A 27,767-nucleotide genomic window follows, 5' to 3' on the forward strand; every position below is an offset into this window, starting at 1 on the left:
GCAGCAGGCTGTCCTGAGTTGCGTTCTTTGTCATTAACCTGCAAATGTCAGTAGTGTTTTCCTGAGTTTTGTGAGTCATTCTAGTGAATTATCAAACCTGAGGAGGGGTTGCGGGAATCTATTAATGCATAGCCAAGTAGGACGGAGTGTGGATGGCCTGGGTACCCATTTGCATCTGAAGTCGGGGAGGTCTTGTGGGACGGAGCCCTAACCAGTGTGGTCTGCACTAGCTCTGGAGAGCTAATGTCACAATTGAAATGAATTGAATTGAATTGAACTGTTGGACACCCAGCTTGTATTGGAGAATCAGAGAGGGCAAGACAGGTGTCCAAGGATGTCTGTACTCACTCTAGGTTCAAGGCATGGTGGGCAGGGCCTGTCCCATTCCCATCTGGGCTAGCAGCCAGGGCAGGGTTTGGGAGAGAGCCGGCACTCCACACTGAGTAGGGACACAGGGCTGCACAGGGCAGGCCACTGGGAAGCTTGGCTCATGCCCACAGCATCTTGCTCTTCTGGTCAAGTTTTAGTTTCGAATTTCAGTCTCTTCTGATATTCCAAGGGCTTTATGAAAGATCCCAACTGATAATGTGAGGCATGCATTCTCAGGGCCCCTGGATGAGGGTCACTTTGGGCCCGGCCTCTGGTGTGGCTGGCTGAGGTGTGTGGGCACTTCATTCAGGCCACCAGGTGCTCTATTGGACAAGCTATGGGGTCTGGTGTGAGGCTGGCTTAGCCCAGAGGAAGGGGCATCTTTGTGATTTGTAGAAAGGTACTATCTATACTTTGGTTCCTTACCCTGCACAAGAGTTGCTTGAAGTATCAGTCCCAAGTAAAACGTATTAACACAGTGCTCTGAGACTCAAAGAAAGGAGGGCAATGGCCACAGCTGGCATCACAGGGACAGACATCTGGCCTCCTTCTCTTCCTTGCAGTGGGTGAGTGAGTCTATCTTGGGAGTCCTCAGGGTGTCTGACTGGCCACCCTCTGTTCAGAATGGCCCTGCCTTCCAGTTCTGCACTCACGCAGTCTCAGAACCAGCCCTGATGTGGCCAGGAGCATGCTGTGCCTGGTGGCAGGTCTACCATTAGTGCAGATGTTACAGTCCTTGTTTTAGCAGTTACCATTTGCTGAGCATCTACCAGGCACCTACCACACACCAGGCCCCAGTATCTTGATTCACACATATGGCCACCCAAAGATGTCTTGTTAATTCTTATTTTAAGAGAAAAGTGAGGCTCAGAGCCAGTGTGTGCAAGGTCACTGGCTAGCAGATGGCTAAGTCTGCTGGGTTGAGTAACACCAGGTGGCTCCTGTCTGTTTCCATAGCAAGGATGTGGGCACAGATGTCCACCATATGCTGCTTGTATGATGGAGTTGACTGCCAGTTCTGTTGGCTCTACCCTACCACCTTGAGGGTCCAAACCACTCCATAGGTCCAGAAATCTGCTTTCAAGGCATTTGATTCCGCCTGGTGGTGACTCCTGTTAGCAAATTTAAAGCATATGAACTTTTTGCAAGTTATTGAGTCATGGCCTTGACAATATAGTCAAAGTATATTAAACCAATAGGATTTCATCACAAAATGGACCTAAACACCTTCCCATTCCCCAGGTGGCCCCTTGGAGTCATCATCTTTGGTGCACATAGGACATGGGGCCACAGTGACATATCTTGCAGTAAGAGGAGCAAAGCTTGCCTTCCCATCCATCAACCTGGGGAGTCCGAGCTGAGAGAGGCCACCACCCTCAAGGTGCAGTGGTGGCCACTGCTGTGACTAAGGGAAGAACACAGTGCACAACTCTGACCAATGTGTCTGCTCCTTGGAGTTTATCTTGCAGGGAAAGGTGCATTCACAGCATTATGTGTAACAGTAAAAATCTAGAAACACCTGGAATGGGCTCTGTTGTGCTTCCCAGATGGCCCAGGACTAGCTCCCAGCTGCTAACACCCAGCCCTTTCAGCCTTTGCCTCCACTGGGAATTTCTCAGAGACACACTACCTTCCTAGGGGCAGCCACCACCAATGGCTGGTCATTATGGGGGCATAGAGGCCTGGTCTTCTTGCCCCAACTTAGGACAGCCTGGAAAGCCCAGCTAACCCTCAGAGCTAAGTATGGAGTCTACTGAGTCTGCTGTTGTGCCTGCATTGCAGTCTGATTTCGCCTTTTGCTCACTCCTGCTTCCTGCCCTCTCCATGGGTGTCAATCCCAAGGTTTTCTAGATTTTTTCCTGTTTTCTTCTAGAAACTTCATATTTTGTATTTTTGTATTTAGTTCTACCATCCATTTTGAGTTGATTTTTGTAAAAAGTGTAAGGCCTATCCTTTCTCCATTGAATTACCTTGGCTTCTCATCAAAGGTCAGTTAGCTACATTTGTGTGGGTCTATTTCTATTTCTCTATTTGATTCCATTCATCCACGTGTCTATCGTTTTGCTCATATCACCATGTTTTGTTTACATGTTTATTTTAGAGTAAGTCTTGAATTTAGGTTGCATGCTTCCTTCATTTCTGTGTTGGTTATTCTAGATGTTTTGCCTTTCCATATGAATTTTAGAATCAGTGTGCCAATACCTATAAAATAGCTTGCTAGGATTTTGATTGAGAATTCACTGAATCTATATAGATCAATTTGGGAACAATTGACATTTAAATAATATGGAGTCTTCCAATCCGCAAACACAGAACAGCTCTCCATTTATTTCAATCTCTGATTTTTTTCCATCAATGTTTTGTGGTTTTCTGCAATAGATCCTATGCCTGTTTTGTTAATTTTATAACTAAATATTTCATTCTTTTGGTGCTATTTTAAATGACAGATTTTAAAAATATTAATTTCAACTTTCAATTGTTCACTGCTGGTGTATGGAAAAGCAAAAAATAGCTTGCTAGGAGTTTGATTGGGATTGTACTGAGTCTATATACCAAGTTAGAAAGAAGTGACTTTTTTTTCTTTTTCAGACGGAGTCTTGCTCTGTCGCCAGGCTGGAGTGCAGTGGCGCTATCTCAGCTCACTGCAACCTCCACCTCCCTGGTTCAAGTGATTCTCCTGCCTCAGCCTCCTGAGTAGCTGGGACTACAGGCCCCCGCCACCTCGCTCGGCTAATTTTTGTATTTTTAATAGAGATGGGGTTTCACCATGTTGGCCGGGATGTTCTCGATCTCTTGACTTGGTGATCCACCCACCTCAGCCTCCCAAAGCGCTGGGATTACAGGAATGAGCCACAGTGCCCAGCCCAGAAATGACATCTTAACAATATTGAGTCTTCTAATCCATGACAGTGGAACATCTCTCCATTTATTTCGATTTTCTTAGATTTCATTAATCAAGAGTTTTATACTTTTCTGCATAAAGATTATGCACATATTCTGTTAGATTTATAGGTATTTCATTTTTAGGCTAATGTAAATGGTATCGTGCTTTTATTTTCAAATTCCAGCTGTTCATTGTTGGTATAAAAAAGGCATTGACTTTTGGATATTAAGCTTATATCCTGTGACTTGCTATAATCACTTATAAGTTGCAAGAGTTTTTTCCATCAATTTTATGGAATTTTCTGCATAGACAATCCTGTCTTCTGTGAAAAAAGTCAATTTTATTTCTTCCTCCATTCTGTATATATATGGCTTCCTTCTCTTGTCTTACTGCATTTGCTAGGACTTCCAGTACAATGTTGAATAAGTGTGGTGAATTGCCTTGTTCCCAACATAGTGGGAGAACATCTAGTTTCTCACAATTAAGTATACATTTTGCTGTAGGGTTTTTGTGGATGTCCTTTATCAAGTTGAGGAAGTTACCTCTATTTCTAGTTTGCTAAAAGTTTTTATCATGAATGAGTGTTGGATTTTGTCAAATGTTTTTTCTGCATTAATTCATATGATCATATGATTTTTCTTCTTTAGCCTGTTGATGTGGTGGGTTACCACATTGTTTATCACATATTAACTACCACATAATAGTTTTTTCAGTGTTCAATCAGCCTTCCATATCTGGAATAAACTCCACTTGGTTGTGGTATATAATTCTTTTTATACATTATTGGATTCAATTTGCTAATATTTCATTAAGGACTTTTACATCTATATTCATAAAAGATACTGATGCGTAGCTTTTCTTTCTTGTCTTTATCTGGTTTGGGTATTAGGGTGCTGTTAGCCTCACAGAATGAGTTAGAAACTGTTCCCTCCATTTTTATATTCTGGAAGATACTGTAGAGAATTTATCTAATTTCTTCCTTAAGTGTTTGGTAGAATACACCAGTGAAACCATTTGAGAACTAGTGCTTACTTTGTTGGAAAATTGTCATTTATTTAACTTCTTTAATAGTTATAAGCCAATTAAAATGATATATTTCTCCTTGGGATATCAATTATACTTCTTAAAAATATATTCTTGTTGCAGTAGATTTTGCAATATATATTTACAGCTAATCTGAGTCCACTCTCAAATAACACTACTACTTAAAAAATAGTACAGTTTCCTTATATCAGTATTCCCAGTTCCTCCATCCTGTTCCTTATAATATTACTGACATTCACTTTGGTTATCTACGTGTTATAATCACCCTACATATTGTTGCTATTGTTACTTGGACAAACAGTTAGATCCATTAAGCATGAGAAAAATGAAGACTTTGTTTTACTTTCATTTATTCCTTCTCTGATGCTCTTTCTTTATGTAGATCTGAGTTTCTCACCCATCATTTTCCTTCTCTCTTTTAACATTTTTTGTAGGACAAGCAATGAATACTCTTGGTTTTTGTTTGTCTGGGAAAGTCTTTATTTAGTCTCACTTTTTTTTACAATGAAAATTATTTTTCTATTTCAATACTTTTGGGGTACAGGTGGTTTTGGTTACATGGATGAATTCTATAGTGGGGAATTCTGAGATTTCAGTGCACCTGTCACTCGAGCAGTGTACACTGTACCCAATATGTAGTCTTTGGTCCCTCAACCTCCTCCCAACCTTCCCCACGAGTCCTCAAAGTCCATTATATAATTCTTACGCCTTTGCATCCTCATAACTTAGCTCCCACTTACAAGTGAGAACATATGATATTTGCTTTTCCATTCCTGAGTTACTTCACTTAGAATAATGGCCTCCAGCTCCATCCAAGTTGCTGCAAAAGACATTATTTCATTCCTTTCTATTAGCCTTCACTTTTGAAGAAAAATTCCAGTAGTTATGCAATCCTATGTTGGTAGGGAGTTTTATTGCAGCACTTTTAATGTACAAACTATTCAACATATTTTTATTTCAACAGTTGAAATATTTCCCTTCACTCTCCACTTGCTTGCATGACTTCTGTTGTGAAGTCTGATATAATTCCTATCCTTGTTCTTCTAAAGGAAAGGTGATCCCCATACCCCTGGCTTCTTTCAAGATTTTCTCTGTCTTTTGTTTTCTGCATTTTGAATGTGAGACACCTAAGATGTGTATATTTTTTGTTTTTATCCTGCTTAGGTCTGTGGTTTGTTGTCTGTCACTGCCTGGAGTTGGCCAACTCCAAGTTTAGAGGGCACACAGGTCTTCACAAGACCAGCCTCACTTCCAACACCAACTGCAAATTGGGGGGTGTTCCCAAAACCACCCAGGCTAGGAGCTGTGCTGTCTTTAATATTTGCTGTGTCTGCAGATGCCAGAGCGAAATCATTGATTTTAAGTTTGCACAGATTTTACCTTGTTGTAAGGATGAGAGTGAAAATGTCTAAGCTTTTCACATGTCAAAGATGAAACCAGAAGCCAGAGTCTTTCCATTTTCATCACTACTGCACAACGCTGATTATTCTTTTCCTTCATCTACCCCTGGAAGATCCTGAGTCACCTGCCAGAGGTCCGTGACCCACACGGAGGACATCAGTGGACAGTTCCCTCAGGCCTTTCCATTGGATGATATGAGAAGAGCATGAGCTCCAGAAGGTAAGAGTTTTTGCCAATTGTGTTGCCTGCTGTATTCCAGTGCCTAGAGCAGTGCCTGGCACAACTCATGTTTGCTGTGTGACTGAATAAATTATCAACCCTTAGGAAACTTTTGAGATCATTTCCCAGGCCTGTCCACCTTTAATGGCCCCAGTCAGCTCTCATTTCTGCAGACAATCTACCTTCCTCTGAGACTCCCAGGTCTGAGGTTTGCAGTGACTGCATGCTGGAGAAGTAAAACTGGGAGAAAGCTCCAAATGTAGGGTTCCTGTGTCCAGAGTCTCCATCATACCACTTGGTTTTCAAAAAATTCCCAAAGGAAACAATTCTCAGCCAGAGATTAACAGTGGCATCTGATTGTTTGTCTGGAAGGGAGTTCCCACTTATTCAGGGTTTACCCTGTGCCTTTCCTTGAACTCTCTTCTTTTAGTTAGACATGTAATCCTTATTACAGTCTTGTGAGATATGGCCTATTGTGGTCTCACTTTTACAATGAGGAAATGAAGCAGAGAGATTATATCACTTGAGTAAGGGCATAGAGTAAGCGGGTGGTAGAACCTGGATCCACACCCAGGCCTGGCTTTCTCTAGACTGTTTTTACATTTTGTGGGAAAATGATGCCAGCAGCAGGGAGGGAGGGCTGGCTTTCCCTGTGGACTTTCCACAAGAAAATCCCTGTTGACATCCATCTGCAGAAGGAGATGGGCAGGTTAATAGAGACAGGATCATTCCACGGGGCTAAGAGGAGGAGGGAGCAGAGGGCTGGGCATGGGAGGAGGGAGAGCCTTTCCTAACTGAATACTGGGCCAAGCTGGCTGCGGGATGCCCTGACTCCTGGAAATCTCTGGGGCAGGTGTCTGAGAGTTGACACCATGGGCATCTATGCCCTATGTTCTCCCTCACCTTCTTCCACCAGGATGCTGCTTTCTCCCACGCTTGTTTCTATGATAACTGGCAGGAAGTGTTATCTGCCAGCCAGCTCACCTGTTGAGAGAAGCCAGTTTGCACTAGTAGCTCAGTAGTATCATGGGTAGCTGAATGGGTACTTTCAGATTTGGGTGGCGGATTTGATGGGAGCAGCCAAAAGGTGCCATCAATGTCCCTAAAAGCAGAGGTACTGCTGTGAGTGAGCACTAAAGATGGGTCAGCTCAGATCTGGGTTGAGTCCTGTCTGCCACTAACTAGCTGTGAGCTTTTGGCAAGTCAGTAAACTTCAGATCTTCTGCTTCCTCATCTAGCCAACAGGGAAAAGTGCTCTGCCCCCACAGAGCTGGGCCATAGGAGAGGATAAGCTGCTGGGTGCAGAGGGCGGTGAGCCTGCACTGTGGTTTGCCCATTTCACAACCATTCCCAGAGTCAAATCATTTCTCCCAGATGTGCAGAAACAGAAACCATTGTAGGAAACTGGGTCTCTAAGAAGAGCCGCTGACTCAGCCCTTATTTGGTTCTGTGGCTGGGGGTGGGTGAGCCTGGGCTTCCGCTTGGCTCCCTGGAGGGTAATGTGGCTGGCAGGGCATCTGTCTAGACACTCTCTGAGGCTCTGCCCAGCCTGTTCCTTGGAATAGACTCTTCTCTGCTTCTCAGGGCTGACAGCTCTGAGCCCAGGAAAGCAAGAGGGCTGAATTGTGTCCCCCGACTCCAGTTCATGCTGAAGCCTAACCCCCACCGCCCCATACAGAAAGTGGCCGTATTTGGAGATAGGGCCTTTAAATATCAAAGTTAAAATGAGTGATTAAGTTAAAATGAGGTCATTAGGGTGGGCCCTAGTCCAATATGACTAGAGTTCTTATAAGCAGAGGAGATAAGGACACAGACACCAACCGTGTGAAGACACAGGGAGAAGGTGATATTTACAAGCCAAGGAGAGAGGAGAAAGAAGCTTGCTAACACATTGATCTTAGACTTCCAGCCTCCAGAATGGGAAAAAATACATGTGTGTTGTGAAAGCCCTGGGGCCCGAGGTGCTTTGTCATGGCAGCCCAAGCAGACTCATGTACCTGCCCTCCCTCTTCCTCAGTGTGAACAAGGGAATTCCAGCACCCATGGGAGGCTCTTGGAGGCTGGGCTCCTTCTGGATCCACCGTGAATGAAGCACTTCACCTTGTTTCTGGGCCTCTGTCTCTTGTTGCCCCCACCCCCACTTCTGCACTGGGCCTGGTGTTTCCCTGGACCCCGACTCCCTGTCTCCTCAGGCATGACTAGTTTCATACTCCTCCAAGGTTGGTAAGAGAAAAATGCCTGGGGTTTAGGTCATAGCTTGAAGCACAGCTTTGGGTGCTCCGTAACTTGTCCCAGCCCCTTGGCCAGCTCTAAGTTCAGCCACAGCTGTGGTGAAACGTCCCCTCTTAGGTGAGCCCACTGATGGCTTCCCACTCCAGGCTCTCAGCCCTGGGCTTTCTCTGAAGCCACAGGGACCCTGAGCCCTGGGCAAACAAATGCAGTCCAGAAGGGCTGGGTGTCCACACCCCTGGGGTTGCCCTCAGCCAATGGAGAAAGGGGGCCGGGTAACCCCCACCCTCTCCCCTTCCAGGCTTATGGCAGGTGAGTCTGCACTCTTCCCAGAGTCCCTGTGGAAGTGAGTCTTGGGACAGCAGCAACCTTCATTATGCCCCTCATACTGGCCTTCCCTCCTTCCTGGTGTCACTCTTTGCCCCATCAGTCCTGCTTCCTGGCACCACCTCCCAAATAAACCACCTGCACCCAAGCCCTTGTCTTAGGCTCTGCTATTGGACAACATAAACTTAGACCACTTCCTGGCTGGGGAAGCAGGATGGAAGGACTGCACTTTTGAGCTTCAGTTTTCTCCTCTGTAAAATGGGAACATTAATATCTTGCAAGCTGGCTACAGGAATTAAATGACATCACCCCTGTGGATATTGAAGACAGTTGTAAACCGTGCAAGGTGATCTCAATGTTGTTATTTATTATTATTTTTAGTTTGGTGGTAGCATCAGGTCCTTACTCTCTCTCTCTTTTCATTAAAGAAAGAAGAAGGAAAATCTCCATCTTCAGACTCATTTCCCAGGGGTCCTGTGCTGCCAGGTGCAGGTGAACATCCTGGAGAGGCTTGGGGGTTAAGGGGTTAATGACATGGCTGCTCCTTCTTCCTCTGCCCTGCACAGCTTCAGCATTTCTCTGGTGGCTGTCGATAAAGGCATGTTAGCTGTGGGGACACTGCATGAAGGAGACATTCAGGGTGTCTGGGTCTTTCCAGCCCAGCCCTGCATCCATGCTGTCTGTGTGCCTGTGTCCCATGCTTGGTGCTTGTGCAGGGAGACTGGGGTGAGCAGGATGGAGGCCTTAGAGCTTGTGGTATGGCCCTGGTCCTCTTCCAGGAATGTCTGCTTGAGTCTGCCCACTGGGCTGCTCCTGCCCAGGCTCCAAGAGCCAACAGGGATTCTCCCTGCTCTGAGACCCTGCCCTGAATCCATGGGTTGCATCGGGGTCCTCCTGTTTCTTGCTGCTCCTTGTACCACCTGCACCACAGCCCTGCCCTTTTGCAGACCACGATCTCCTAGAGAGGAGGGGATATATCTTTACACGTGTTATGTGTGTCCAAGCTTTAGAGCCATGACTGCTGGCAAACAGTACCAGCTCAAGACCCATGGCTATAGTCATCGCTAGTAGGACAGTGGGAGACTAGTGAGGAGTTCTCACCTGAGGTCACCACAAAGAGGCCACGAAGTGGGCAGGCAAAGCCCAGACCTTGAGTGGCATGCAAAACCCAGAGTGCTGGGAGGGAAGTCAGAAGGGACAGGACAAAGGGTTCAGGAAGCAGAGCCACTCATAGAATCAGGATTTGAAAGTAAAAGGTAACAAGTTGGAATAGTACATTGGGGTGGGCAGAAGACATATCAGGGAGGGCCGGAGTCTGAGAGGCTTTCTCATGATGGCCAGGACTTTAGCTTCATTCTGAGAGCTCCAGCGTGAAGGGCCAGAATGGGTGGTTAGGACAATCAGAAAAGCTGCCTGCATACACATTGCTGCCATCCCTGCCAGGCCAGTCTCTGAGAAGCTGATCTCCCCAGAAGCCAACCAGGCCTCTAGATGAATGCCACTGACAGTTTACTGCCCTGGGCATCCATATTTCTGAAGCTGCAGATGGAGACAGGCTCCAACTATTGTGTCGAGGTTGGGGGCAAGGGGTAGAAAGGAGCCATGAATTATTGCTTGTGTGACGCCACACAATAGGTGTCATTCATCACTCACAGAGCTGTTGTCCAGAGATGGCCGACAGGGGACACAGGTATACAGATGGATGGATGGATGGTGAATGAATGAGTGGCAGATGAGTAGCCAATGGATGAATGGTGAATGAGTGGGTGGATGGGTGGGTGGATGGACGGGTGGGTGAATGGGTGGATTTGTAGGTAGATGGATAGATGGTAGATGGGTGGGTAGATGGATGGATGGTAAAGAGATGAGTGGATGAATGACTGGTGGATGTATAAATGGATGGATGGATGGGTAAATGGATGGATGGATGGGTAGATGGATGGATAAATGGTGGATGGGTGGGTGAATGGATGGATGGCAAATGGGTGAATAGATGGATGGATAGATGGATAGATGGATGGTGGATGAGTGGATGGGTGGATGGATGAATTGTGGATGAATGGGTGAATGGATGGTGCTGGGATCAGTGAGACGGGATGAAAAGAAGGCAGAACCTGCTGGAAGGGTCAGTAAGAAAAGGCACAAAGTATCCTCACTTCACCTACCCCTTCACCTACATTCCCCTCCCAACAAGGATGTCTCCATCCTCCTCGCTGCTAAAGCCAGTAGGCTGGCATCAACTTACCTTCTTTCTCCCCCTTTTCCACATGCTGCCAGCCACTTGTGCATTCCATCTTCTTAGACTCTTATGTTTCTACCACCACTTTTTGGCCTATATTCTCATAAGCTCTCCCTTGGACTGCTTAGGTAGTCTCCTGCCTAGTAGCTCTCCCTGCTCTGGTCTCTTCTCCCTCTGCCCATCCACTACCCCTCCTAGAGCCATTCCCTTAGAATCTTAGAATGGCTTCCAATCTTCCACTGTTTTCCCCTAACAGAAACTACAGAATGAGGTCTGGTAGCTGCTTCGTAATGCAACTTGGCTAGGCTGAATTACACTTCCCAGGATTCCCTTTTGTGTATCTTTCCTATAAGTCTGTGCCACGGGGAGATTCTTGGGGGGATTTGGGAGACATACATTGCTGCTGATCAGTGGAATCACCTCATCAGTGTGAAGCAGCAGCTGGGCCTGCCATTGTTCTACCTTCCCATGAAGCCTTGGTCAGCTTCTTCAACTCGCGGGCCAGGAGTGTGTGTGTTGTGTGTGTGTGTGTGTGTGTGTGTGTGTGTGTGTGTGTATGTTTAGCTTAATGATGAAGGGCCCTGGCTTCTGCAGGATTACCTTGTACCACTAAAACTAATCATCTCATTACCCAGCTAGAAACCCCAGACACCTGAGTGCCTCCCCTGCCCAGTACTGTCAAGTGTTGTCCACTTTTCTTCCCAGTATCTCTTGAACCTCATTTTCCCTCTATATTCTTACTTACTCAAGCCCTCAGGAAGGTCACCTGACCACCATTAGTCCCATCTCCATGCTATTTATTCATTCATTCAACAAACAAGTATTAAACTTATATTATGTGCCAGGCATAATTCTAGGCACCGTGCAAAGAGCTCTATCTTTAAACTTCCCCTTCCCCTCCTAATTCTAGTGGTGCTTAATGAACAAAGGGATAATGGCAATAATGCCTGCAAGATCGTGCCTATATCCTAATAAGAAAGCGGATATGGGAAACTTGAAAAAAAGAAGTAAAAGGCAGGACTTCCAGCTATGGCTAAATGATGAAGTCAGCAAATTCTCCCCCAAAAACACAACCATAAATCTTGAAAAAACTGACATAAACAACCATTTCTGTACTTTGGAAATTGACCAAAGACATGCAACAATCAGAAAAGTAGTTATGCTTGAAAAACTTCTAAACTTTGAGTAAGAACAGAACAAGTCTGCTTTGCACTGTTGTACTGTTTGTTAGGGCAATTCCCATCCCACTTCTCTAAGCTCAGTCCTCACACAGGTTCTGTCAGGGTGGGGCATTGTCATGGGGAGCAGCAATTTTGCGCATGCAGTCCAAAGTTGCTTATTCAATTATGATTGTCAGTACTACTGACAATACTGGCAGCTAGTGAATGGGGAGGGCCAATGCTCAATTAGTCTGAGGTTGCAGTCAAGGTTGGGGCAAATATATTCCTGGCTTGGACTGTATGCATGTGCAGTGGAGACCAAAGATGGCTCAAAGTATCCACACATTCTTGCCAACTCTAAGACTGAGGGCATGTGCAGAGGTTATATGAAAGGTCCAACAGAAAGTAAAAGCCAAGGCAGTCTTGAAAACAACCTGAACTTTGAGAGTATTTCCCTAACCATGCACAGATCTATGGGCAGAGAATAGAGGGCTTACGGGCTCATGGTTTGTATATGACATCTGTCTCATCATTGGCTGATTACTAAATTACACAGAAACAAGAGTGACCCCTAGGAAGGCAGGTTTAAAGGTACGAGCAAGAGTAAAGGCAAATATAACAGATATTAGTGGCTATGTTCTGTGAGGGAGATAGATTTCACAGATTTAGGCTAGGCAAGTTATTAAACAAATGAACAATTTAACAACAACATTAATCATGTGAGAAAATCAGAATTCAGCGTTCTTAAAATATGTTATCTAAAATGCCCACTTCCTAACAACCCAAAAACAAAAGGGAAGTACAAAGGAAAAGTGTGACTCATATGTAAAAAAAAAAAGTCAATTGAAACTGTCTCTTTGAGTATTGCCAGATTTTGGATTTAACAGAGACTTTCAAAATAGCTACTGTAAATATGTTTAAAAAAACTTAAAGAAACATGATTGAAGAATTACAGGGACATAGGACAATAATAAATCAATAAATAGATAATTTCAATGAGATAGAAAATATTTAAAACCAAATGGAAATTCTTGAGTTGAACATTCAATAACTAAAATAAAAATTTGCTGGAGGAGCTCAGCAGAAGATTTGAGGAAGGAGAATAAAGAACAGGTGAATGTAAAGACAGAGTTATCGAAATTAGCGAACCTGAAGAACACAAAACAATTTTAAAAATTGGAGCGCAAAAAAAAGACTTTCAGAGACCTGTAAAGCAACATAAAGCATGCCAACATATGTGTAATGCAAGTCCCAGACAGGAGGAGACAAAAAAGAAAAAGACAGGAAAACTATTTGAAAAAGATAATTACTGACAACTTCCTAAATTTGATGAAAAACATTATTTTTCATGTATAATTATCTCAAAGAATCCCAAGTAGGATAAATACAAAGAGATCTATACCTCAGCACATTAGAGACAAACTCTTGAAAGTCAAAGAGAAAATCTTGAAGTAGCAAAAGAAAAATGTCTTGTCACATGAAAGGGAGTACTGATGCAATTAACAGTTGCCTTGTCATCTGAAACAGTGAGGGCTAGAAGTGGGAGGACGTATTCAAAGTGTTGAAAGAAAAATACAAACTGTTAATTAAGAATTCTATATCAAAAAATATATCCTTCAAAATGAAGGCAAAATAAAGATATTTCCAGAAAAACAAAGACTGAGAGAATTCCTTGCTAGCTGATCTATGTTATAAGACATTAAAGGAAATTTTTTAAGCTGAAAGGAATTTCACTATGCAATAACTTGAATCTGTAGTAATAAATGAAAAACACAGGAAATGGTAAACATGTGGGTTAATATGAAGGTCCCATAAATTTATTTTTCCTCTTAACATCTTTTAAAGACATAGTATGTATAAAGCTATAGTTATAACAGTGTATTTTTGGGCTTATCATGTATAAATAAGGGTTATAAATGTTATATATGATAAGCCCAAAACAATAGTAGCACAAAGGAAAATGGATAAAATGAAGCTGTCTTGGAGCAAAAGTTTGTGCATTTTACTGGAATTATTAATCTGAAGTAGATTAAGGTAAAATGCATATTGTAATCTCTAGAGCAAACACTAAGACAACACAAAAAATACAGTAAAAAATAGAAAAATTAAAATGGTATACTAGAAAATATCTATCTAACACAAAAGATGGTAAAAGAAAAACAGGAACAAAAAAGAGAAGACATACATAAAACAAATTATAAAATGGCAAATGTAAATTGAAACATATCAATAATTATATTAAATGTGAATGGTCTAAATACCTCAATCAAAATACAAAGACTCTCCATAAAATAGCAAGATCCATTAGTATGCTGTCTAAAAGAGACACATTACAGATTCAAAGACACAAACTGGTTAAAAGAAAAAGAATGGAAAAATATATGCCACACGCTTCATCCCTGGGATGCAAGGCTGGTTCAACATACACAAATCAATAAATGTAATCCAGCATATAAACAGAACCAAAGACAAAAACCACATGATATCTCAATAGATGCAGAAAAGGCCTTTGACAAAATTCAACAGCCCTTCATACTAATAACTCTCAATAAATTAAGTATTGATGGGACGTATCTCAAAATAATAAGAGCTATCTATGACAAACCCACAGCCAATATCATACTGAATGGGCAAAAACTGGAAGCATTCCCTTTGAAAACTGGCACAAGACAGGGATGCCCTCTCTCACCACTCCTATTCAACATAGTGTTGGAAGTTCTGGTCAGGGCAATCAGGCAGGAGAAAGAAATAAAGGGTATTCAATTAGGAAAAGAGGAAGTCAAATTGTCCCTGTTTGCAGATGACATGATTGTATATTTAGAAAACCCCATCGTCTCAGCCCAAAATCTCCTTAAGCAACCTCAGCAAAGTCTCAGGATACAAAATCAATGTGCAAAAATCACAAGCATTCCTATACACCAATAATAGAGAGCCAAATCATGAGTGAACTCCCATTCACAATTCCTTCAAAGAGAATAAAATACCTAGGAATCCAGCTTACAAGGGATGTGAAGGTCCTCTTCAAGGAGTACTACAAATCACTGCTCAACGAAATAAAAGAAAACACAAACAAATGGAAGAACATTCCATACTCATGGATAGGAAGAATCAATATCGTGAAAATGGCCATACTGCCCAAGGTAATTTATAGATTCAATGCCATCCCCATCAAGCTACCAATGACTTTCTTCATAGAACTGGAAAAAACTACTTTAAAGTTCATATGGAAACAAAAAAGAGCCCGCATTGCCAAGACAATCCTAAGCAAAAAGAACAAAGCTGGAGGCATCACGCTACCTGACTTCAAACTATACTACAAGGCTACAGTAACCAAAACAACATGGTACTGGTACCAAAACAGAGATATAGACCAATGCAACAGAACAGAGCCCTCAGAAATAACACCACACATCTACAACCATCTGATCTTTGACAAACCTGAGAAAAACAAGCAATGGGGAAAGGATTCCCTATTTAATAAATGGTGCTGGGAAAACTGGCTAGCCATATGTAGAAAGCTGAAACTGGATCCCTTCCTTACACCTTATATAAAAATTAATTCAAGATGGATTAAAGACTTAAATGTTAGACCTAAAACCATAAAAACCCTAGAAGAAAACTTAGACCTAGGCAATACCATTCAGGACATAGGCATGGGCAAGGACTTCATGTCTAAAACACCAAAAGCAATGGCAACAAAAGCCAAAATTGACAAATGGGATCTAATTAAACTAAAGAGCTCCTGCACAGCAAAAGAAACTACCATCAGAATGAACAGGCAACCTACAGAATGGGAGAAAATGTTTACAATCTACTCATCTGACAAAGGGCTAATATCCAGAATCTACAAAGAACTCAACAAACTTACAAGAAAAAAACAAACAACTCCATCAAAAAGTGGGCAAAGGATATGAACAGACACTTCTCAAAAGAAGACATTTATGCAGCCAACAGACACATGAAAAAATGCTTATCATCACTGGCCATCAGAGAAATGCAAATCAAAACCACAATGAGATACCATCTCACACCAGTTAGAATGGCGATCATTAAAAAGTCAAGAAACAACAGGTGCTGGAGAGGATGTGGAGAAATAGGAACACTTTTACACTGTTGGTGGGACTGTAAACTAGTTCGACCATTGTGGAAGACAGTGTGGCGATTCCTCAAGGATCTACAACTAGAAATATCATTTGACCCAGCCATCCCATTACTGGGTATATACCCAAAGGATTATAAATCATGCTGCTATAAAGACACATGCACACGCATGTTTATTGCGGCACTATTCACAATAGCAAAGACTTGGAACCACCCCAATTGCTCATCAATGATAGACTGGATTAAGAAAATGTGGCATGTATAAACCATGGAATACTATGCAGCCATAAAAAAGGATGAGTTCATGTCCTTTGTAGGGACATGGATGAAACTGGAAACCATCATTCTCAGCAAACTATTGCAAGCACAAAAAACCAAACATCACATGTTCTCACTCATAGGTCGGAATTGAACAATGAGAACATTTGGACACACGAAGGGGAACATCACACACCAGGGCCTGTCATGGGGTGGTGGGAGGGGGGAGGGATAGCATTAGGAGATATACCTAATGTAAATGACGAGTTAATGGGTGCAGCACACCAACATGACACATGTATACATATGTAACAAACCTGCATGTTATGCACATGTACCCTAGAAGTTAAAGTATAATTAAAAAAAAAAATATATATATATATATGCCACACAACAGTAAACATAAGACAGCTGGAACTGGTCATGTTAATATATGATAAAATAGACATTAAGAAAAGAAACATTCTGGGCCAGGTGTGGTGGCTCACGCCTGTAATCCCAGCACTTTGGGAGGCCAAGGCAGGCAAATCACCTGAGGTCGGGAGTTCGAGACCAGCCTAAACGACATGGAGAAACTCCATCTCTACTAAAAATACAAAATTAGCTGGGCATGGTGGCACATGCCTGTAATCCCAGCTACGTGGGAGGCTGAGGCAGGAGAATCACTTGAACCTGGGAGGCAGAGGTTGCGGTGAGCCGAGATCATGCCATTGCACTCCAGCCTGGGCAACAATAGCAAAACTCCATCTCAAAAAAAAAAAAAAAAGAAAGAAAGAAAGAAAAAGAAACATTCTGAAAAAGAGCAATATTTAACAATGAAAAACAGTAATGGTATTAGGAAGCTGTAACAATTATAAATGTATGGAGATAACATGAGAGCCCCAAAATGCATGAAGCAAAAACAGACGGTATTGAAGAAGAAACAGAGGACTAATTAATTAGAGTTGGAGATTTCCATATCCCAATCTCCATAATTGATAGAACAACTAGACAGAATATCAGCAACTATATAGAAGTCTTGAACAACAGTATCAACTAATTTGACCCAATCAACATACATAGGGCACTCCTAACAATGACGGCAGAATATACATTATTTTCAAGTACATTTAGAATATTCTCTAGGAGAGACCTATGGTAGGCCATAAAACAAGTCCTGATCAATTAAAAAATCTAAATCATATAAAGTACATTATCTATCTTGGAATTAAATTAGAAATAACAACAGAAAGCGATTTTGGAAACCCTCAAATATTTGGAAGTTGAACAACACACTACTAAATCAGCCACACATCACACAGGAAATCAGAAGGGAAGTTGGAACATATTTTGAATGGAATGAAAATGAAAAATAATATGCCAATATTTATGGTATACAGCAAAATCACTATAGGGAAATCTATAGCTTTAAATGCGTATATCAGAATATAAGGGCTCAAATCAATAAGCTAAGCTTTCATGTTAAGAAACTAGAAAAATTAGAAACTAAATCTAAATCAAGCAGAAAAAGAAAGAATAAAGAGAAATAAAATAACGAAATAAAAAAATCAATGAACTAGAAAACAGTAAAACATTAGAGAAAATCCATGAAACAAAAAGCCAGCTTGTTGAAAAGATTAATAAAATGGAAAAGCCTTTATCTGGACTGACAAAGAATAAAAAATCAGTAATGAAAAAGGGGACATAATATCAACTCAACTGAAATTAAAAAGACTTATCAAAGAATACTATGAACAACCTTATGCCAACAAAGACAGAAATAATCATACATATACATGCACGTGCCCCCACCTCCTGCCACAGACGTATAAATAGGTATAACACCAATACTTCACAACATCTTTCAGAAAATGAGAGAACACTTCCCAACTCATTCTATGAGGCCAGTATTGCCTTGATATTAAAGCTAGATGAAGACCTTCTACAAAAAGAAAACTACCAGGCTAATATCCCTCATTAACATACATAAAAATGCTCAACAAAATATTAGCAAAGTAAATTCAGCAAGATATAAAAAGGATTATACACCATGAATCAATGGGATTTATCCCAGGAATGTAACATTAGTTTGACACCTGAAAAAATCAATTAATGTTGTACATCTATTACACATCTATATATTTTACTAATAGAAATAGAATAAAGGACAAAACCCATATAATCATCTAATGGATGCAGAAAAGCATCTGACAAAATCCAATAGCCATTCATGATTTTAAAAAACAACAACTCTCAACAAACTAGGAGTAGAAGGGAAATTAATGTGTTAAAGGGTATCTATGACAAACCCAGAGACCAATATCATATGTAACCATGAAAATACTGAATGCTTTCCCCTTAAAATAAGGACAAAGGCAGAGGTAGCCACTTTCTCCACTTCTAGTCAACAATATACTGTATTATTCTATCCAGTACAATAGACAGTGAGAGACAAAGGGAAAAAAGAGGGTCGGGAGAGGGAAGGAGAGGAAGAGAGGCAGAGAAAAATTTAAAGCCAGATTGGAAAGGAAGAAGGAAATCTGTCTTTATTTGCAGATGATATGATACTGTATTTGGAAAATTATCACAAGAACTAATTTAAAAATCTGCTAGAACTAATAAGTTTTTCAAAGTTGCAGAATACAAGATGGACATAGCAAAAATCAATTGTATATCTACACATCAGCAACAAAAACTCCATAAATGAAATTAAGAAAACAACACCATTCACAATAATATCAAAAAGAATAAACTATTTAGAAATAAATTTAACAATGATGTGAAGACATGCAGAAAACACTTCTGATAGAAGATTAAGAAGATATAAATAATTAGAAGTACATTTCTTTTTCATGAAGTTAAAGAATCAATATTGTCAGGATGGCAATTATCTTCCAATGAATCTACAAATTCAATGTGATTCCTATCAAAATCTCAGAAACATTTTATGGGGTGGAGAAATTGCCATGCTAATTTGAAATTTTATATAAAAACACAAAGGGCCTAGAATAGGCAAAATAATTTTGTAAAAGAATAAAGTTACAGACTACCTATTTTTACATTTTCTCCAAAGTTATAGTAATCAAGATAGTATGGTATAGGCACAAAGATAGGTCTACAGGTCAATAGAATATAATTGAGAATCCAGAAGTAAACCCCAATATTTGTGGCTAGCTGATAGTTCACAAAGGAGCTTGGGCAATTCAGTGGGGAAAGGAAAATTTTTTAACAAATGGTGTTGGGACAATTGGCTATCCATAAGCGAAACAGCAGCAGCAACAACAACAACAACAACAACAACAAAAACCCTTCAAACAAACAAGCAACAAAACAACCCTTTGACTTTACCTCATACTATATACAAAAATTAACTCAAAATCGGTCTTTGCTCTAAATGTAGATGCTAAAACCATACAACTTCTAGAAACAAACACAGGAGAAAGTGTTTGTGATGTTGGGTTAGGTGGACTCTTAGATACCATATCAAAAGCATGATTCATAAAAGAAAAGATAGAAAAACTGAACTTTGACAAAATTAAGATTTTTTGCACTTTAAAATTTAAGTACACCATTAAGAAAATTAAAAGTCAAGCCACAGACTAGGAGAAAATTTAGGCAAATTATATATCTGATAATAGATTTGTATCTAGAACATGTAAACATTCTTACCACTCTAATAAGACAGACAACCTGATTTAAAAATGGGCAAAAAATTTAAATAGGCATGTTACCAAAGAAGACATACAAACAGGCTGGGCTTGGTGGTTTACACTTGTAATCCCAACACTTTCGCAGGCTGAGAGGGGTGGATCACCTAAGGTCAGGAGTTTGAGACCAGCCTGGCCAACATGGTGAAACCCCGTCTCTACTAAAAAGACAATAACTAGCTGTGCATGGTGGTGGGTGCCTGTAATCCCAGCTACTCAGGAGGCTGAGGCAGGAGAATTGCTTGAACCCGGAGGCAGAGGTTGCAATGAGCCGAGATCACGCCATTGCACTCCAGTCTGGGCGACAAGAGCAAAACTCAGTATCAAAAAATATAAAAATGGAAATAAAAAGGCATATGAATAGTTAATAAACACAGGAAAGTACATTCAACATCATTAATGGTTAAGCAAATGCAAATCAAATCCCCAATAAAATACCACTTTACACCCACTAGGATGGCTATAATAAAACAATAGCAAGTGTTGGTGAGGATGTGGAAACATTGGGACCCTTATGTATGAGGTGGGATTATATGACGGTGAGAATGTAAAATGGTACAGAGATTTCAGAAAACATTTTGACAGTTTCTTAAAAATTAAAAAATAAACCTACCATACGACCCAGCAAGAGAAATGAAAGCCGTGTGTTCACAGAAACATATGCATGTGAATGCTCATAACAGCATCATTTGTAATAATCCCAATCCAAAAACAACCCAAAAGTCCATCAACGGGTGAGCGGAGAAACAAGATGGGCATCCCTACAAGGGAGTATTACTCAGCTACAAAGGAGCACACTGATCACTGATTCACACGAGAACATGAATGACCCTCAAAACGTTATGCTACATGAAAGAAGCCCAATGCAAAACACTACACAGTTTATGCTTCCATTTATAGAAAATGTCCAGAAAAGGCACATTTATGAAGACAAAAAGCAGATCAATGGTTTCCTTAGGTTGGAGTTGGGAGGAAGGGTTAGTTGCAGATGGGCTTGAGGGAATTTTTTGAGGTGCCGGAAATGCCCTAAAACTGGATTGTGATGATGGTTTTACAACTCTATGAATGTAGTTAAAATAATTTAGCTGTGAACCTCGAATGGGTGAATTTTATTGCATGTAACTTACATATAAATAAGGCTGTTGAAATACATAGAATATGATAATAACCAATGCCATGAAGAAAAAAAATGGGAAAGGAGTATGGGAAGGCAGGGCAGGGTTTCAATTAGTGCGGTCATTAAAATCTCCAGGCCCCCAGGATGTGGTGGGACTGCACTTCCTGGGCCCCTTGCAGTTGATTGGGGCAGTGATTAGTGTGGGACAGAGTTGTGAGCAGAATGTGATGTGTGTCCCTTCCAGGCTGAGGATTTAACTGCTGATGTGAGACCATTCACAAGCTCACTGTTTCTTGGGCCTCTGGTCTGGCAGCATCAGCCTGGGTCTTTAAGTCACTATGATTAACAGGGCAGGATCCACCCCTCAACTCACCCAGATGACCCGGTGGTTGTGTAACTCATCCCATTCAGACTCACACAGGTGGTCAGAGAAAGCCTTAATAAAAGCTTTGGGTAAAAGTCTGAAGGAGGTGAGTCTGTAGGCCAGGCGGCTGTCCTGGGGGGACAATGGTCCAGAGAGTGGGCAGATCATGCAAACACCAGAGCAGCAGGGAGGCCGGCACTGCTGGTGCAGAGCAGGCGCAGCGGGGCAGGGGAGCGTGGGGTGCTTGGCAGGAGATCCTACGATGGGCAAGGCGGGTGCCAGAGGAGGGCAGGCAGCCAACAGAGGTAAGTGGCTTGGGCATCCATATGGATGTGTTGAGCAACAGGGATGCCCATGGATGTGACAGTGCTGACTGGATTTAGGTTCAAAGAGTCTTGCTCTGTGCAGTATGGAGAGATGGAAGGGCCAAGGGTGGGAAGAAGAAGAGCAATGGGGAGGATCCTTTGCAAAGATCCAGGTGAGAGCTGACCTCTCGCCCGGCTGCCATGCAATTATTCCTATGAACATTCTCATCAGATCACTCCTGTGCTTATAACCATCAATATCTCCCTATGCCTCACGAGAACAAGTCCAAGTTTCTCAATATGGCATCCACCTACCATTCCTCCCTTATTACCCCATTCCAACCACTTCAGCGCCCCTCTCTCTAAGTCCCCTATTCTCTCAGGACACAGTCATGCCCCTCTACCTGGGTTCTCACAGTCCCCTTTCATCTCTGCCAGCAGTGGGGGAGAGAGTCTGCTCTGGGAAAGGCCAAGGTGAGGACAACCACAGAGTCAGGGAGGCGTGGGAGAGGGTTTCGAAGGAGCCTCCCTACCCCAGGCTGCTCCCAGCCTTGGTCCCAGCGTGCAGGTCAGGGATTTGGGGACTTGAAGGAGTGGTTGGATTCAGAGATGCCTTCTCCTTCTCTTTGGACGCTCTGGCTGGGTATGGGCAGAGGCCACTGTCTTTCTCTCCACTGTGATCCCGAGGCACAGTGGCTCCTTGGCATGGGGAGTGCCAGGAGGGTCAGACAGGGAGAAGCCAGCAGTCTTGGGAGACAACCAGGCAGACCAGTGGTCTGAAGTTTGGGAGCTGGTGAGAAAAGAGGCTGCAGCTGGTCCTGCTGGCAGGAGAGTTCCCTAGGAGGAGCTGAGGCCCATAGTGATGGAGCTGAGGGTGCTGCCCACTGCTGGGTGAGACTTTTAGCACACAACTCACCAAGTGAGAGGCCAAGAGGCTCACCACTGGCTCCTGCTGGAGGGAAAGTGCTGGTAGGTTCTCGATGTGGCAAGATTGTGGACAAAGTGAAGAAATGAAGCATAGCAGTACAATTGAACGCATAAGAACCGTTCATTTGCCCTCAATCCTTGAAAATGACAGTTAAAAGCAAACTTAAGTTTCTCAATAATCTCCATTAGCTGAGAAAGACAGAGGGAGGGAGGGAGAGAGAGAGAAAGAGAGAGAGGGAGAGAGAGAGAGAGAGACCAGAAGGTGGCAGGTGGAGAGAAAAAAGATAAACACACAGAGGTGCTAACCGAGAGACCAAGGATGGGGAGGAGAAGCCCCCTCCCCCTGTGCTGGAGACTCTTTTTTTTTTTTTTTTTCTGCAGCCTTTCACAAAATGGCATTGCCAGTCCATTTTTACAGAGTTGTCAAAGTGTTTGAGATTAGGTAATCATTTACAAATTAATCCAGTGTCAAAAGGAATGAATGTGGATGAAACTTGGAAAAAATATGCTAAGTGAAAGAAGCCAGACACGAGGCTTCATAAAAGGATACATATTGCATGAGTCCATTTACATGACAAATCCAGAGTTGGAAAATCCATGGAGGCAGAACACAGATTGATGTTTGCATGGGGTGGAGAAGAGGGAGCAACCTCTTAACAGGTACAAGGTGATGGAAAAATTTTGGAATTAAATGGAGCTGGTGGTTGCACAACATCGTGAATGTATGAATTGCCACTGACTTTTACACTTCAAAATGGTTAAATTCATGTTATATACATTTCATCTTGATAAAGACATTAATTCAATCAAATTCATTAAGTTCAGGCATGTCATGCAGTATGTCCTCTGTCCCTTTCTCAAAGGATTTGCACCTATGCTATGAATCTGGGGAAGAATTTATTTCATCATAGAAATCTGGTGGCTGGAACCTCCTACAAAAGCAAGTGACTGTTCCTTCCAAGCCAGATAATGCAATAAACCTAGCACAGGGAAAATAATACCTGGAGATATTAGGTATTAGGCTTGAACAGTTAAAGGTTAATCTCAGCTGCTCCCCCACCCCCTATTTTCTCCTGTGGAAAGTGAGATCCAGGGAAGTTGACAGTGTGAGAAGTGTCTGCAGCACGAGGCCAGCCCAGGGGTCCTGGCTTCTAGCCCACTCCGTTCTTCAAGAACACAGAGCTTTACTCCTCACCCCATGAATATCTACTCAGACCACAGAAAAGGGGCTCTGTGGAGTCTGAGCCCACCCTGGGCTTGGTCCACTATATCCTGAACCTGGTAACATATTACATTACATCACATCACCTGGGACTTTAAAAATATGCTGATATCTTGGATTCATCCAAGACCAATTAAACCTGCATCTCTGGAGGGGGAGCCTGGGAATTTTTAAAAGCACCTTGGGTGATTTTAATGTGGAGGTTGAGGTCCATGACTGCATTTCACCCACTAGCTTCTAGAATTTCCAATCTTTACCAGTCCTGGAGGGGCTCAGGCAACATCATCTCATAACTGAGCCCATCAGGTCATGCATGTGACCTGACTAGCAACTGCCAACCATCACCTACACAGCCCATGCAGCCCAGCACCTGCACAGCCCATCCAATCATCACCTGCATAGTCCACCCAGCCAGCACCTGCACAATCCACCCAGTCAGCACCTGCACAACCAGCTGAATCCTCACCTGCACAGCTCACCCAGTCAGCACCTGCACAACCCACCCAGTCATCACCTGCATAGTCTACCCAGCCAGCACCTGCACAACCCACCCAATCAGCACCTGTACAACCCATCCAAATCATCACTTACACAGCCCACCCAACCATCACCTGCACAATCCACCCAATCCTCACCTGCACAGCCCACCCAGCGAGCACCTGCCTGTGACCCACCTGCATAACCTAGCCAATCATCACCTGCACAGCCCACCAAGACATCACCTGCCTGTGACCCAAACAAACAGTCATCCCACTTGGTCTAACAATTATCTCCCAGGCACTTTACTGAGGGACCCAAACGGACAGTCACAGTCATCCCATTTGGTCTAATAGTTACCTCCCAGACACTTTAGTGAGGGTTACTGAGATGTCCTCACTATTTCTCTACTAGCCCCTTGGCTGGATCCTTTCCAAGCAGAGATGCAGAGTAGCCTTCAGCTGCACACAGCGTTCCCCTGTGAAGGACTTGCCTACTGCCCCAGCGGTCCTTGGACATAGGGGTCCTTACAGACTCTGAATGCAATCAGAGCCCTGAGTCATTAGAGCCCAGGACCCTGAAGCCTCTGTTTTTCAGGCAGACACAGAGCAGCTGCCATAGTTCAGGGGTGGGGTTTGTGCCATCAGCCATTTCCAGGAGCTGAAGGAGGTCAGAACCCTGACCACAGATGCCGCCTGGTGCTCTCAGCCACAAGACCAAGACAGCCTCCGGGGACCCCATCCCTCAAGCAAGAAGTCAAATGCAAAGGTAATCATTTCCCACATAGAACATAAAAAAATTCTTACTGAAATATCTGGCTGCAAACGTCCTCCTTTTGCTGGAAGCTGTCGGCAGCATAATGAAGCTGGCAGTCTGTGCAAATTTCTTCTATATCCTTTTTATAAAGAACCAACCACATCCTCAAGCAGACAAGCTAATTCCTGTTTTCCAGTAACAGGAGATCCACATCTATAGAAAAGAAATATATTTAGAATGCCCTTTATCTGGTATTTTCTTGGATTTTAAACAAGAAGCCTCGCTGTGAAGAATTAGTTCATTAAGCGTAAGTGCATCTAGGGATCTTGGAATGGCCTTGAGCAAGTCACGGGGTCTTGGGGTATCAGTTCCTCAAATCTGTAAAATGGGAACAATAGTGACAACCACTTCACAGAACAAAGAATTGAGAAGTGGAAAGAAGGGGCTTTGTGAGCAAAGCCCTCAGCACACATCGGATGCTATATTTGATTTTTTTTCCATGAGCTGACCTGGATTCAAGGGGAGCTGGGTTTCCAGAAAACCTTAGAAATAAGTACAAACAACACTGCAAATTTGCAGCGTGACTTCCAGGATGCATTTATGGCCTTTGTCTGGTGGGCACAGCAGTCCTGTTAGTGGGGAGAGCAAGTCCCACAGAGGGACAGTCAAGGCCCAGGAGCACCCCATGTGAGACCCTCACCAGGCACACAGGCTGCTCATGGCATGGCTTCTCCATTCCATTTCTGGAAATTTAGTGTCATTACAGCATAATTTACAGTTGTGGAGAATCAAAAAGAAAAATCCCAATTATGAAACAGCCAAGCGATATTTACGCAGCCATCAGCATCATTGACATAGTGGTCCTGGCAGTCCAAGGCGGTGGATACAATGTTATCTAAATGAGGGCAGCATTGATTCAGATGGAGCAGTGACTCCTGGGAGGGCATGCATCAGGATTTTCTTCCTAGCACCCTCCTTGTCTCCTCTGTTCTATTGAGCTTGCATCACATTTATTGATAGTGACCTGAAACACCTTTGAATTGCAGAGAGCATAAAAGCAGTTAAAAACCAATCACTGCTATAAAGAAAAAACAAGCATAGCCAGTGCTCAGTGGCTCAGTGCAGGGTAGATCCTTCCTACTCCTGGGCTTGTGGGTGCAGGAATTGGGGCTGTCACCACTGCAGGAAGGTGCACCCTGGGCTGCGGGACAGCGCTTAGTGGGGTGTGTTGGGGGAATGTCATCTTGGCCCATGCCTTGGGGATCTGTGGACAGTTCCTGCTGCTAATGTTCTCAGAAGGGAGCGCTGGAACAGCACAGAGAAGGGGGCCAACCTGAGCCTCTGGGGAGTGACCAGGGACAGCTGGAAGCAGAAGGAGGCAGCAGGTGAGCACTCAACTGCTTGAAGAGAGCAGCAAGGGCCAAAACCCAAGGTGCCAGCATGTCCTTGCAACAAAGCAAGCAGTAATTTGGGTTGCAAAGGCCAGAGTGCAAGGCTGATAAGAGCCCACAGGTACAGAGGCAGAGAGGAGTGAGAGGAAGCAGCCCATCCCACGACCTGGTGTACAGGGGGCTTTGGAACTAAAACTCTAGGACAAAGTCCAGGTTTTCCATTTTCGAGTACTGGGAATTTAGACATGGGCTAGATTTGGCAAATAAAGGTATAGGATGCCCAGTTAGTTTTGCAGTGTAACTGTGTTCTAAATATTGCATGGGACATAATACCTGCTAAAAAGGTATGTATAGTTGACCTGAAACACTATTCAGATTTAACTGGGTATCCTGTATTTTATCTGGCAAACGTATACCTTCTGAATATCCATTTTCTCTTTGATCAAAAAAGAAAATACCACCAGGTAAGAAACTTTCAATTGCAGACAACAAGAAAGTCAGTTAAAAAGAGGGGATTTATTGGCTCCTTGAGCAGGAAAGCCCTCATAATATGGACTTCAGGCATGGCTGGATCCAGCAGCTTGACAATGTTAACCAAGTCTGGGTTTTTTTCCAGTTCTCCTGTTTGCTTCTGGAATGCCTGCTTCATTCTCAACAAAGTCCCCTCATTATTAAAAAATGCTGGACACCAGCTCGCTTCAGGAACTAATACTCTTTCTTTCATGACCAACACAAAGAAAGAGCCTATCTTCCAGTGTCTCTCTCAGAAGTGCTGGGAAGCTGCCCCTCCCTACTCTCCCAAACATCTCTTCTTGCCTCATGGCCTTGGTTGGGCCACTCACCCATCCCTGAACCACCCAAACCAATGCAATGTGCTGATTGGCTAAAGCCAACCTGGTATCATCCCAGGAATAGGGTGGCTTGGCTTCGTAAAAGCCACCTCAGCTGGTATGGAAAAGAGGTGGATGCTAGAGTGGATGCCAGGCACTGCAACCAAGGGTGGGGAGAAGGGGTCCAAAATACAGTGCCCACAGTGAGGTTGCCCTAAGGATAAGATACATGAGACTGCCACGCTGGTGTGGTGTGTGTGTAAGTGTGTGCTGTACGAGAGGAGAGAGAGGGAGAGAGACAGAGGGAGAGGGGGAATGTTAGTTCCTCTCCTTGGACATGCTGATTACCCTTTCTTTCTTCCTTCCTTCCTTCCTTCCTTCCTTGCTTCCTTCCTTCCTCTCTCTTTCTTTCTCTTTCTTTCCTTCTTTCTTTCTTTCTCTTTTTCTCTCCTCCCTTCCTC

General features: G+C 43.0%; 1 protein-coding gene across 7 annotated transcripts in view; it reads right to left on the reverse strand.

Annotated features, from left to right (window-relative positions):
* Positions 1–27,767, reverse strand: part of ARHGAP22 (Rho GTPase activating protein 22) — a 209,503-nt gene that overhangs the window by 180,455 nt on the left and 1,281 nt on the right. For 6 of the 7 annotated variants that reach the window (XR_010146869.1, XM_063781757.1, XM_024346363.2 and 3 more), the window contains exon 2: positions 25,136–25,298. Coding sequence is in view for 5 of the 7 variants with exons in the window: in XM_063781757.1 (XP_063637827.1) it covers positions 25,136–25,187 (52 nt within the window). In the remaining 2 variants the exon portion in view is untranslated. Of the gene's footprint in view, positions 1–25,135; positions 25,299–27,767 lie in introns of those variants that run through there. The other variant, XM_063781759.1, reaches the window with a different exon arrangement.

This window comes from Pan troglodytes, chromosome 8 (genome assembly GCF_028858775.2).
Source record: "Pan troglodytes isolate AG18354 chromosome 8, NHGRI_mPanTro3-v2.0_pri, whole genome shotgun sequence".
Classification (NCBI taxonomy): Eukaryota; Metazoa; Chordata; class Mammalia; order Primates; family Hominidae; genus Pan; species Pan troglodytes.